The sequence below is a fragment of the Catharus ustulatus genome, chromosome 3 (assembly GCF_009819885.2).
Source record: "Catharus ustulatus isolate bCatUst1 chromosome 3, bCatUst1.pri.v2, whole genome shotgun sequence".
In the NCBI taxonomy this organism is placed as follows: domain Eukaryota; kingdom Metazoa; phylum Chordata; class Aves; order Passeriformes; family Turdidae; genus Catharus; species Catharus ustulatus.
This window is the reverse complement of record NC_046223.1, coordinates 15,991,780-16,004,953: the sequence shown is the minus strand read 5'-3', so window position 1 is coordinate 16,004,953 and position 13,174 is coordinate 15,991,780. Positions and strand designations below refer to the sequence as shown.

At 44.2% G+C, this 13,174-nt stretch overlaps 1 protein-coding gene across 3 annotated transcripts in view; it reads right to left on the bottom strand.

The window, feature by feature from the left end:
• FBXO11 (F-box protein 11) overlaps positions 1-9,549 on the bottom strand; it is a 69,631-nt gene extending 60,082 nt beyond the window's left edge. For 2 of the 3 annotated variants that reach the window (XM_033053806.2, XM_033053807.2), the window contains exon 1: positions 9,160-9,549. In XM_033053806.2, the coding sequence (XP_032909697.1) occupies positions 9,160-9,271 (112 nt within the window). In that variant the 5' untranslated portion in view covers positions 9,272-9,549. The remainder of the gene's footprint in view (positions 1-9,159) is intronic. The other variant, XM_033053808.2, reaches the window with a different exon arrangement.
• Positions 9,550-13,174: the final 3,625 nt, after the last annotated feature.

Sequence of the window (13,174 nt, the reverse complement as noted above, 5' to 3'; positions counted from 1 at the left end):
TCTGATTTATTTTGAATAACAGCTCTTCAAAGACTGTGCATGAATGACCATGAAAACGGTCACAGATCTTACAACCTTCAGAGAAAGATGAGGCATTGCACCTCTACAGCAATTAATGGAACAACCATCCAAGCACTGTAGTCCTTCCATCAAGATGGCAACAGTTGAAGGAAACAGTAAACACGAATTTGAGCAGTCACTACACACAATTTACACTGAAGATCCAACAGCATTTCATTCACCTTTCTGGCCTCTTGCTTTCCCAATCATCAGGAAAGGCTTATTTAGCCAAAAAAGCATTCCATTTTGTTCTCATCTCCTAGAAAACATGACTAAAATTTGAAGTTTTCCCATGCCTCTGCATGTTCTTTCTAAAGGTACATGAACAAACTAAACTTCTTAAAGGTATGTTGATAAACTTTCCATCTATTTATTTCTCACATGATTACAGCAAGTCTGCACCAAGACTTATGTCTCAAATTCCAGTTAAAGAAGAAATGTACACATTTCCTCTCACTTTTCCAAGTACAAGAAGTTTGGGAACTGTAAGCTTTACCCAATTATCTCTGAGAAAAAACATTTATTGATGAAATAAGAATGTAAAAATTAGGGAAGATACTTTATATACACACAGGATCAGTAATGCAGTAATTAAGTAAGGAGATTAATCTATGTAAGAAGAGAAAATTTAATAGACTCAAGAGACAGCTACGAGTTTCTCTTCTCAGTAAGGCAGCAAGACAGGATGGCTGTATCACAGTACTGAAAAATATTTTCCCATAAGCATTTAAGTAGTATTTTAGATTTTTAGCCATTATTGATGAACAAGACTGGACTGGATTTTCTGTTGCAAAATCAAATTTCAAGTAAGAACTAAGCACTAAAAAGAAAATCAATTGTTTTACCTTTCATGTCATTTCAGATCAAATTCAAGTGCCATTTGTAGTAAATGGGAATCCTTCAGTTAGCCAGGATTTCAGCAGGCTTTGAATGAGAACACCAAAAATTGTTACTGCAGTGTTAGAATTATTTCAATTACCAAGCATTGCCTAAAAAAATCAAGGTAAAATGTACTTCTTCCAAAACAAGAAAGAAGTATACCAAGACACTGTGAAATAAACAACTTCTTCCATGTGCTTTTAAATGCACTAATAAAGCTTTGTATGCTCTCTAAAGAAAAGCACACCTGGCAATTTTAACATCTGACTGGTTTTCAGGATGGCATCTTGTAGCATTTATTTCTTCAGCAAGGTATGGTGTCAAAACTGCAACAATACAGGACATGGGTGAAGTCCTCATCCTGCTGTTGCGCAGATACAACCAAACTAGCTGAGAGACAGAAACTGCTCTATTGTTTTAGCCAAAGCTCTTCCAGCAGGTCTAACAATCCACATGGAGAAGGGAGTGCCTTGCAAGGGCATAATGAAAGAGGGTCAAGCTAACTCAAATTACCTTCCATTTGCCACAGGCTAAGAGCATACACATGAACAATTACTGTGAATCAGACACCACAGATCAGCTGACATATGGGAACCTGTCATCCTACAATGACCTGTCCAAATACAAAGATAGCTTGAAATTTAGACCTGCTGTAAAGCTACAACCCTCCCCTATTTAGAAAGCAAGACACTAAACCCTGGAACCTTTGCTTCTGGATGTATAAGCTGAAAACAAGCAACAGAAGAGAACCCACAAATGAGAGCCCTTAAGGTAAACAGGTTGTTTCCAAATACTACAAACTGGGATTACCAAAAGGAAATAGTTACTGTAACATGACCTATTCATGCTAACCAGCCCTTCAGCATAAAATCATGCACACAGCACGATGACCAAGAGACTGCAAATTCAGCTCTTCTGCTGGTGTGGACAGTGGTTATTTACAACAAGTATAGGAATTCCAAGCACAGTTGTTGATTTGGCCTTGTTGCCATGTAGTGGCAATTCAAAGTAGGACAAAACCCAAAGTTTCTTGTTTCCCAACCTCATTCCCAGGAGTGCTCATTTCTCTATGCTGTGCGTACCTACCAAGCTTAGTGCAGTCAACCAGCACTGAAAAAGTGAGGGAAAGCTTTATGTGCTCCACCAGCACTAGACTGGCACTCACGTGGTACAGCTGAATCAGTTTTTTGGAACACAGAAAGGTTGTGCAAGAAGATAAACACTACTATTATTTTGATACCGGAATACCAATGATATCCAGCCTGTATGGGAAGCATATCTATACAGGCTTCTGTGGAATAACCTATATAGAATCAAGGCACAGATGCTTAACAGAAACAAACCTAGGAGCCTGAGTGACAAGGTTTCCAGGCAGAGCTCAACTATGCAGCAGTTTGAGCTCCCAGAACAAAGCAGTGCCTGAACTCTCACATGTAAGACATCTGAGGGACCTGACAAACCTGGCAACGGAATGGAAACTGCAGGTTTCTGTTACAACGAACAGTAGGTTTCATTGTTATGTCCCACAGAACGAGCAGAGCACAGAGCCCCAGCAGCACTGCAGCAGCACCTCTCAAATACACAGGACTGGCACCAGGCACTGGGGAAGGTTCCAGTCCCACACGACAGCCAAGGTGATCTAAGGGTGACCTGTGAGGGCAAGGGCCAGTCCCATCGATCAGCGATTCTCTTACGCACTCACCCAACCCTGCAGTCAGATAAACCAACAGCTAAACCAGCAGTAACTACTCAGAGTGTTTTGGAGGCTTGGTTTCTGTGGTGATATGGTCCAGGGAGCTAAGTGTGCCAAAGCAAGGCAAAGGCTAAGCATGAAGTTAGAAGCAGTACAACCAGGACAACCCCTCTCTCTAACAAACAGGCTCCACAATTACTTAGTTCTCTTGGAAAAATGCAACTAAAGGAAGCATCACAGAGGAGAGCACAAAAAATAGTCCCCAGATGCCTACTGAAAGAACTCCAGGTTTTATATGTATTCACTGTTTTTTTATTCCAGCCTCTAGCCACAAATGAATAATAATTTTAAGAACAGGCAGCAGTATGATCAAGAAAACGCTTATTGAGAGAACCACAATAACTATTTTAGTTATCTTTTAAGAAGGATTCCAGATTCATATTTTAGTAACTCAAGAAAAGTTCATTAAACTTTCTAACAGGAAGTACAAATAATAGAAGATGCCTCTAGAGCATCTTCATTACTTAGGAGCCTACATCTAGAACTTAATCTCTTCTTCTACAAAAATTTAAAAGTAATAATATACTACAAAAGCAGAATTTTGATGTTCTGTAATTTCACTGCATGTTTTAATTTGTCTTCTTTCCCTCCCCTCTCCTTGGCCCCCATTTTACAACTGAAGGACTCAAACTAAAAGCCTAGATTATATTCAGATACTACAGCTTAGTACTACAAACAAGAATCACCAAGTTTTGTTCCCCTTCCAATCCAAGTGCTGAATGCAGAAACATCATACAAGTAAGAAACAAAAATAAATACTTAATAATCTGAAAAAATAAGAATATTAGGTAATGATGAATTCAACTGAACAAACCTTCCATTTTCTCAATTCCTGTTAGTTCAGTCAGTTCACCTCTGCTTTTGTTACTCATACGTTGCACAAGCCTGGTTAAATTTTCCTATTGCATCTGTTGTAATGTAAAAGACTACAGATATTTAATCATTAATTTATACAGTTCAGAAACCTTACAGAAGCCCACTACCTCCTCTTCCTAGCAGACCAAGAAGTTTGCAGGTACAGCCTGCAAGAGGAAGTTTAAATGTTGCCACAGGTGATGCATGTTAACAATGCACCTGGTTGCGTCCTCCTTCCATTACCCCAGGGAGCCAGAGGAGAGTGTGGGCCAAAGGAGCTGTCCTGGCTGCAGTGGCAGCCCCTGGGATGTCCCCCCTGTGTGTGTGCTCACAGTGCTGAGTGCACACGGCACAGCTCTGCACAGGCACTCAGCACACTCAGCACTCGCGAGGCACGCCAGGCCCAGCACGCTGCTGAGGGAGCTGCTGCCCATGGAAAGCAGGCTGCCAGCCTGACCCTCCCAGGCAGCTCCTAGTGCTTCCCAGAGTGCCCCCAGTGCTCCAATTCTCTGCATATACATCAAAGCTTCATATCCAGTGCACAGAATGTTTATTTATGCTCAACAAGTGAGATGCTTCATGCCTGCACACCTGCACTAACAGCCTGACATACATTGCACACCTTTGTCTACTCTGTGACTGTCCCAGGAAGCACCAGAGCAAGGAGGGGGACACAGAGCACAACCTTCCCCCAAAGCACAGAGACATAAAATAGACCTATGGAGAAGGCTTCATTATCTCTTGAACCACTGGGCTCCAAGTTTTTGTAACACAGTATGTAAAAAAAGATTTGGCATTTCTGGGAAACTATAACTGATGATAATAGTCTTATGATTGACTAAAATATACCAAAACTATAGGCAAAGAACACTACTGTGTATGCCAAGAACAAATACACTTGATTTTTATCTCTGCAAATGAAATAGAAAACCTTTAACATAGGTTTAGGCACTTGTCTCACACAAAGGACAGCAAAGGTACACAGATACTCCTTTGTACTCATAATGCAGAATGAGGCTTTGGGAAACACAAGTTGTACTTGAAGAACCAAGTTTATAGACTCTAAACTTTTATCTCTAAGGTAGACTTTGGAAACTTTTCATTGCAAAAACAAGAATTGTATTTCCACATGTGAATATATCTTTTCCCAGCCCATGACTCTCAAGAAATAGAGAAAAGCTTTAACTAGTTTTCTTTCCATGTGGAGCAACTGATGCCCGACTTGACTTCTTGTCCTAAGGGATGACCCTACAAAAACTGAAATCCATTTAGGTGCTTTGATGCAAGTGTGTGCATTTGCTTCAGAATAAGAGTAATCTAATTCAATTACTGTTACTGCCCTGCACTCATCAAATAAGCCTTTTGGTGCACATACTAAAAAAAATCATATATAATCATGCATGTGCTTACACACATACACTTCAAACAGAGCCAAAGAGACTCCTCACCTTTCCTAAGATAGCTATCTCAGTGTTACAAAACTCAAACGTTGTGAGAAAGGACTCTACTGGAGCTTAGTTTCTACACGTTTGTTGTACGCAGCCTAACCTACTCTTTTTCCCAGTACGTCAAGCCCTCGTGTCCCCTAAACAGACAAATGACTAATTCAATTACCTTGTGTGCTGACAGGCCAGCTGGTTGCTGTTTCTTGGCATGGGTAGAGAGAGTGAGTTATAAATGTCTTTCCCTCATTGTCTTAGTCCTCTGCCCAGCCAATAGTTTCCACAAAACTTAACTTCACACCCCTATGTCAACTTTGGTTGAAATGAGCTAACAAGTTCAGAAGTTGTAGAATGACACACAGACTGTATGGGTGTATGTATCTTGTTTTCACCAGAAAATAGGCTGGCACAAGGAGGGGAAGCAAACTTGCAAGGTAGGTTTATAGGCTGCATGTATTAAACTTGCCTCAGCTCCGTAAGTACTGACCCAGCTTAACCCAATCTAAATTGGAGCTGCCACAGTCCCACCACACCCACAAGCGTTCAGTGTTATCCCTTCCCTTGTAGCAGAACTCGTGCCAAAAATCAACCTGGGAAAAAAAAAAAGGCAGTTAGCGTTTGGCGCAGGCAGCTCCGGAGCCAGCTCCCTGCCTTGTCACATGGACACCGCCACCACGTAACAGCAGCACGCAGCGCTGTGGCAGATGCAGCTGGGTACTTAGCACACAGGAGCCGACCCTAAGAGCACTTAATTCTAGACATGCAGCTCAGAACCTCATTAGTACTACATCCAGGGATGTGCTGGTTTTACAGAGGCACATATGCACTAATGGAGTTATTCTTTTGAGAAGAACAGAAACAAGAAAAAAAATTTCATATGATAGCCCTGAGGTTGACAATTTCAGCTGCATTCTAGACAAGATTGCTGGTCGTTTAAAATAAGCATCTAACATTGTCTTCTTCCTAAAACTAACCAAACCTATACACTCAAGGAAGAAAGAACAGCACTATAAGCAAACATGGAAATATTTAATCATAAACATTACCAAGTCCAGATTTCCTTTTGGGTAGACCTTTGTCCTAAAGAAAACACAAGGACACATCTATTCTATATCTTTCATGCAGAATTGAAAAACCACTGGTAACCCTGCTGGTGGCTGGGGAGAGATCAGAAGGGAGAAGGTAAAACAAAAGTGGCATAGTGTAGCCAGAGTGGCTAATTTAGATGGAGGGAGGTGTGAACAGCAGAGCATAAGGCAAAACATCTTGGGAAGTGTATCCTGGTGACATCTTATCTTGGCTGTATAACACAGTGAGTCTGGGGGAGAAAACATTTTTATCTGCCATCATTTATGATCTCCCTGCTCCACTAACCAGAACACAGGTACACAGGTATTGTTCATCAATGTATAATACAGACAGCATGGTTATATATTCATTAGATTTGTTTTTTCATTGACATAAAATGGGAATCACTTCTGTATAAAGCACAGCTTTGTACAATTTTTAAATTCTTATAAGGAACCTTTGAGGAAGGATTTTTCTAAAAGCATTTTCCCCAGTGATCTATTTATTAACAATAGGCATCATAACTTGATTTTTACCCAGCAGTGAACATGTAACAGCTGTTACTCAGTTGTAAAACACTGTCTACTTACGCAGCATTAAATAATAAATAAAGCTCAAGACCTAGTACATGTTTTACCAAGCAATCTAATGATATGAAACAAGAAGTTCCAAAGATTAACTGAGCTGTATTATCAACTCTGTCCCATGATAGCCATGGTTATAAGTACAGAGCTGTAATATGAAGGAGGAAAGAAATTAACAATAACAAAAAATAATTTCTGTTCAGTCACAGCTGCACTCACAGTACCCAGTAAGAGGCCTTTTTTAACAAATTTAAATCTGAGTTCAGTAGAAACCCTTTCCTAATAACTTATACTGATTCTTTTGTACAGCCTGTTTTAGGATGACCTACATTGTTGGGGAATAAAGGTGAAAGAAGTCAACACTGATTTGCACGGTACAGTCTAACCCCAGTATATTGGCTTTTAATTTAGTAGCATTATTCATCAGCCTGTACTGCAATAGACCTGCACAAAGTGATCAAAGTCACAGGTAAAACTGAAATTACCTCCCAGATATAGTGGATCAGACCTTGCAAATCCTGAGATAGAACAGAAACTGCGCTAGAGACACCCCAAATGTAGATGGTACACCAATGACAAAAAAACCTTAATGCTGTTGATACATTTTTGGGCAAGTGAGACCTAGCACAACTGACCTTCAAAAATGCAAGGAAAAAGCTAGCAGTGATCCACATGGAATGTTAATTTCGACAAACCATGTTATTTGATTTTGTTATAATTTCATCATCACTGGGTGGTCAACAGCACAGAACAACATTAAAAAAAAAAATAGGTGAATCCAGAGTTCCAGAAATGTCAGAGCAATACAAACACGCTGCAGCCTCACATTTTAATAGAGGAAGTTTCTGGCTGTATCTTTAGCAAATTAACAACATATGAACAGTGGTAGTCTAACGTAAAACTGAATAATCACCGCATTTAGTCCATAAGCACATCATTCTGGATGCCTTTTTAAAGTTGTATTTTCATCTGTTTAAAATGCAAAGTAAGCCATGGGGTTGAAAAAAAACCCTATATTCTGCATATGGAACATCGATGATGAAAATCCTCAGTGCATGTCTTTCAGAGGAAGAAGTTCTTTTGTTGTTGTTGTTTTTCTTTATTTTTTGTGTTGTTTGTCTTTTAAATGTCAGTATACCAGAGAAGTAATTTTAATCATATAATTACTGAAGATTTTGGAAGGTTTACACAAGACCCATAATTGGGCATAAGACATCACATCCTCTGGTTATATACACAGCAATCTGGTCTGGGTAACATTCTTTGCTCTGACCAATGTGTGTGAGGGGGGGGCGGGGGAAGGAAGGGGAGGGAGGGGAGGGAGAGGAATGGAGAATTAAAAATACTTCCTCAGATTAAATTTTCTTTACTTCATCCACTTAAAATGTTCTGATGGCATAAAATGCGCTAAAATATTTATTGCGATGCATCTCCATAGTTAAAATACCTTGTTCTCAATGTGATATCCTAGATAGTCAAACAAAAGACATTCAGCTGACAATGAAGCCTTTTTTTTTTTTTTTTTTTAATTTTAAAAAGGCATTTGTACACCTAAGACCGCACCACGGATCAGTCTCCTTTATCACGCCGGAGTTGTGACAGGTAATGCATAAAAAATTAAAATCCAATCCACCAGATAAGACATGCAAAATGTCTCCTCCAATCCCACCCCCATCTCGCCTTCAAAAAAAAAAAAAAAAAAAAAAAGAGCCTAGCCACCACCAGCCCTGAACAGTCGGAGCACACGCACAGTGGCAACCCAGAGCCACCGCTGGGGCGACAGCGACAGGCCCGAGGGGCCGCCACCCCCGAGCCTCCCCTGCACCCCGCTCCGGGCTCCATGAGGGGCGAATCCCACCTCGCCGCTTCCTCATGCCCTCACACAATGGTGCTCTCCCCCATTAGCTCCGAATTGTCAACATTTCCCCGCTAGGCCCCGGCCGGGCAGGGCTGGGGCGCGGGCGGCCCGAGCCCCCGCTCCGCTCCGGGGCGGCGGGGGCGGTGTGGCCGGGGGGGATCAATGGCTGAAGGGCCGCGGCCCCCCCGCCGCCGCTGGAGCCGGAACCCAAACTGCGCAGCAGGCGCGGCGCGGCGGGCCCGGCCCCGCGGAGCCTCGGCCAGACCTGGAGCCGCCGCCCCCGGACACCATTTCGGGGAAGGTGCCGCCGCAAGTCGCCCGGCACCACCGCCTCCCCCCGCCCCGCAGCCCCCCGGGCGCTCTCCCCCCGCGCCCCTCAGGGGCCCGGCCCGCTGCTCCCCGCGGAGAGGCACCGGCGTTCCCGCCCGCTCGCGCTCCCCAGGGACGGGGCGGGGGTTCGGGGGGGGTGTCCTGTCCCGAGGGGCCGCGGGCGATCGGCTCCCCCCTCCCCGGCCGGGGAAGGGGCCGAGCCCCCGCCTCCCCCCGAGCCGGGGCAGAGCCCGAGCCAAACAAAGCGCGGCCTGAGCGGGAGCCAAGGGTGAAGCAGCCTGGGCTTTTCCTGCCGGTGCCTGCGCAGGGCGGGCCCCGAGCCCGGCTTACCCCGATCCCCGGCGGCGGCGGCGGCGTTGTTCCTCTCCTGCTGCTGCTGCTGCACCGGGCGCGGCCTGGACACTCGCCTGGGTCTCCTGTTGGCGGCTCGGACCGAGTTCATTTGCCGGCTCGTGTGGGCGGCGGGAGGGGAGGGGGGGAATCCTCCGGCAACCGGTGCCTCGGCGGGGACGAGGGCGCTCGGAGGGAGCCCCGGGGCGGCCGCCTCGCAGGCGCGGGGAGCAGGGAAGGGCGGAGGGCGAATCTCCGGGCGCAGGTCCCGCCGCCGCTGCCGGCTCGCTCGAAGGCAGAGGAGCCGCCGGCTCTTCCAGCGCTGCTGTGGGGGACGATGGCGCCGCGCCCCCCCGTCCCGGCCCCCGGCGATCCCGCGGTCCTGCCCGGCTCAGGCCCGTCGCTGCTCCGTGGCAGGAGGAGCCATTGACACCGCCAGGGACGCGCTCGCGAGCGGGCGGCCGTTGGGCGGCCGCGCTGCGCCAATCGGCGCGCCCCACACAAACGGCCGGCGCCGGCGCGGCCAATCGGCGCTGCCGTACTATCGGTGCGCAGGTCGGGGAGGGGCGGGCGGGCGGCGCGGCGCGGGGTGGGGCGGCGCGGAGCCGATAAAAGGCCGGGGCCGCGCGTGCGAGGCGGCAATGGCGGTGCCCGGGCCTGGCTGTGGCGGCGGCACCCGTGAGGAGCCGGGCCCGGGCAGCCCGGAAGCTCCTGGGACTGCTGGCAGCGGAGGGGCCCGGCAGGCTCCGCTCGGGCCGTGTGTGATGAGGGAGAGAGGGCGGGCGTCTGGCCGCGGTGCCTTGTTTGTGGGGCAGTGCGCCCTGGTAACCCTGGCTGGGCTGGGATTAGCCGTGCTGTGGGTGCCGGCTCGTTTCGGTTTCCTGACTGGTTGGTAATCATCTTTTCCCTCTGGATTTGTGTATATTCCTTGGGCGGTGTGCCCTCTCGTGTTTGTGTTACCTTTTGCTGAAACAACGATAATGCTCTTTATTTTGGGCTTTAGGCAAGCGTATGAGGCTTTTCCTCCTTTATTGTGTGTGTTGTGTTGGTGCTCAGCTGATGGCCTCAGACCGGGGAAAAAAATGTAAGCATGGTCTTTTTCCTTTTCAGGAGTCACTTAATAACATGGATGGTACAACACAAGCAGTAAGGAAGAGCTCTTCTCTTGGTAGGGTTGCTCAGGAATCTGCTTCTAATGCTGTGAAGGTGGGTTTGCATGGAGTCCTGCTTAAACTAAGCTCTGGGAGCTTCTGGAACCAGGGCCCCTGTCTGTGCCTGAAAAGCAAAAGATGTTGCTTGGTATAAGATATAAATAAATGATGGTAATTAAAAACACATTAGGTTGGAGCTTGTTTCAAGCTGACAAATGAAGGTATAACATAGTTTAAGGAAATGACAGCTTTTAAAAAGAAAAAAATGTCAAAAACTTTACTTGTGATCCTAAAGGAAATGACAGTGAAATCTATCTCTCATTCCATATTAGACCAAATAAAAATGTATGAGATATACCAGTAGTTGTTAAGGAGCACTTTTTGACTTAACATTTTGTTACCTTTAAGAATGTCTGGAGAAACACTGGAGGATGTTTTTCCATGTCCAAGGGAAGTAATTCTTGCCAACTTCTCTGATATTAGGGGCAAAAATAATGGAGTTAAGCTCCTGTGAGAAGAACTCTGTAGGGAAAAAGAATACAAATATCAGTCTGTTGGGGGCCAGTTTCTATCATAACAGTTACCAGGCTACTGTACTGAACACTCTGTAGGGCTACATAATTGCATGTAAATGTCATTAAAGTATTAATTTTTGGTAGTAGCATTGTAAAACTGCTTTAACTCTTGAATGGGAACAATAACCCTACCCAAGTATTGTGCTGAACTTACTGTGTCATGGTTAAGGATTTTTCTTCCCCTTATTGAAAACTTCTCATCTTTAAACTGGACTATTTTGATTGTTTGACTCTATTCCTGTTCTAGTTGTGCTCTCTTCACCAAGCAGATGAGTTCTCAGTGTTACAAGATTAGCTGAAATTGCTCAATGTAGGTATATTCCAAATTTATAGTACTCTAAATCTTTGAAAACTTGCTCAAGGACAAACTGCTTTTCACATAGAGCCTTTAAGAATCTAAAGGTTCTGATACTAGAATAAAACTTTATTTAAACAAAGCTAACTCTAAACTTCCTTAAGAAGTCTTGAACTAGTTTGAATGGTCTCTTGGCCTACAAAAACACTTTCTGTAATTGGCTCTTTAATGTCCAAGATGTACTCTCACTGACAGCTAAAATACCTTGAAGGCAATCTATAGAAGTTGTGCAGAAGTTCGGGGTAAATGCTGTGAGTTGAAAAAATGAGAACCTCATGCTGAATAATACAGACTTGATTCAGTTACTCAATAAATTACTGGTGCAAAAAAAGTAATTCCTGTAAGTACTCAGTGTTTGCTTACAAGGTATGGAGTAAAGAAATACTTGTAGTGCTCTTGTCTGACATTCTTTGCTGTGCTTTAGAAAGCCTGAAAACTCATCCAAACATTATCAACTAAGTATCTGTATCTCTTCTCATAGCTGTTAAATGTATGCTGTCTGGGACTTGATCATAATTTCAGGTTTGTTTGTCAGTCTTTAAAATGCTCTGCTTAGCTATCCTGTGTCTCTATCGCTGCTGTAAAACCTCTGAGAAGAGCACCGTTCTGTGATGGAAATGCACTGAAATTATTAAATTGGGCTTCATTGTATTGACCACTGTGGAGGTGCTTTAAGCCATCCTGTGTGATGTGCTAATAAGCCATTCTTGAATGTGGGTGTGATTTATACTGGCAAGATAATTTTGCCTTTGTTGAGACAGCTTTTTCTTTATTTAAATTAGGAAGAGAGGGGATGGGAAGTGGAGCTAAACTGTACAGTGATCTTTTTGCATAATTGTCGACAATAGAAATGCTTGCTAGGCTGGTTATGTTGGCCACAAATCACCTTTTGGTGACCCTTGAACAGCCTCACATTATGAACAGAAAGGTGTAAGACCTGGGTGAGGAGCTTGCTTGGAGAATTTATAGCATAAGCAATTTGGACAGAGTTGTCTAGTGCTAGCTCATCATATTCAGACCAGCTGCACTGAACTTCAAATGTGTGTGTATTTAAATGTTAATGATAACTGGTTCTCGGCCTCTTCTTGAAGAGTTGGCTGCTGCTTTGAAGAGATGACCTCCTGCATGGAGGAAGAGATGCCACAGAGCGCTTAGTGATAACAGTAACTTGTTAATTATGTGTTAACATAGAATAGCTGGAGATGAGGCAGCTTCATAGAGGGATGTAGTGCGAGTTGCCATGAAGGGGATTCCTGTATTTGAGGGTGATGTGCAGAGACAGAAGAGCAACTTTGAGTTGGCTGACTTTCTTTGAAGTGAAGACAGTTAAAACAGCTTAAATATCAAGATAGTGAATCAGTGTTTCTCTTCTAGAACCTCAGCATATTGCTGAGAGATTAGAGGTGATGGGGTTAGAATAAGCAGGATTGGGAAATCACTGTGGGACAGTGTAAAATTAAAGTCAGCAAGGCTGATTGAGGCCAGGATGTTCTGCAGCAATCATCACTATTTTATTCTATTTAATGTATATGTCAACTAGCAACTTGAAAAGCCTTGCTACAGAGCCTGTTAGAAGTACTTTGAATGGGGGACAGATTCATTTAACCTGTCATGATCCATCCTTACTCTGACGATACGGGTATTGCTTTAACAGTTGATCAAAACAAGTCTGGGATAACAGATTTCAATGAATCTGTGATCTGTGAATTACTTCTAAGGGGTTCACTAAGGACAGACTTCAGCTTGTATATAATGGCCTAAAAGTCTGCTTAAAAATTATTCAGAAACAATAATTTTGAAAATTGAAAAAAACCCAAAACAAAACAACAACCTCCCCACTGAATTGCTGGTTTTTAATTAAGTGGCAGTTGCACAGTATTTTCCCTAGCATTAGCTTCCTAATATTTGTGAGAGAACAAGAAATATCTTGAGAA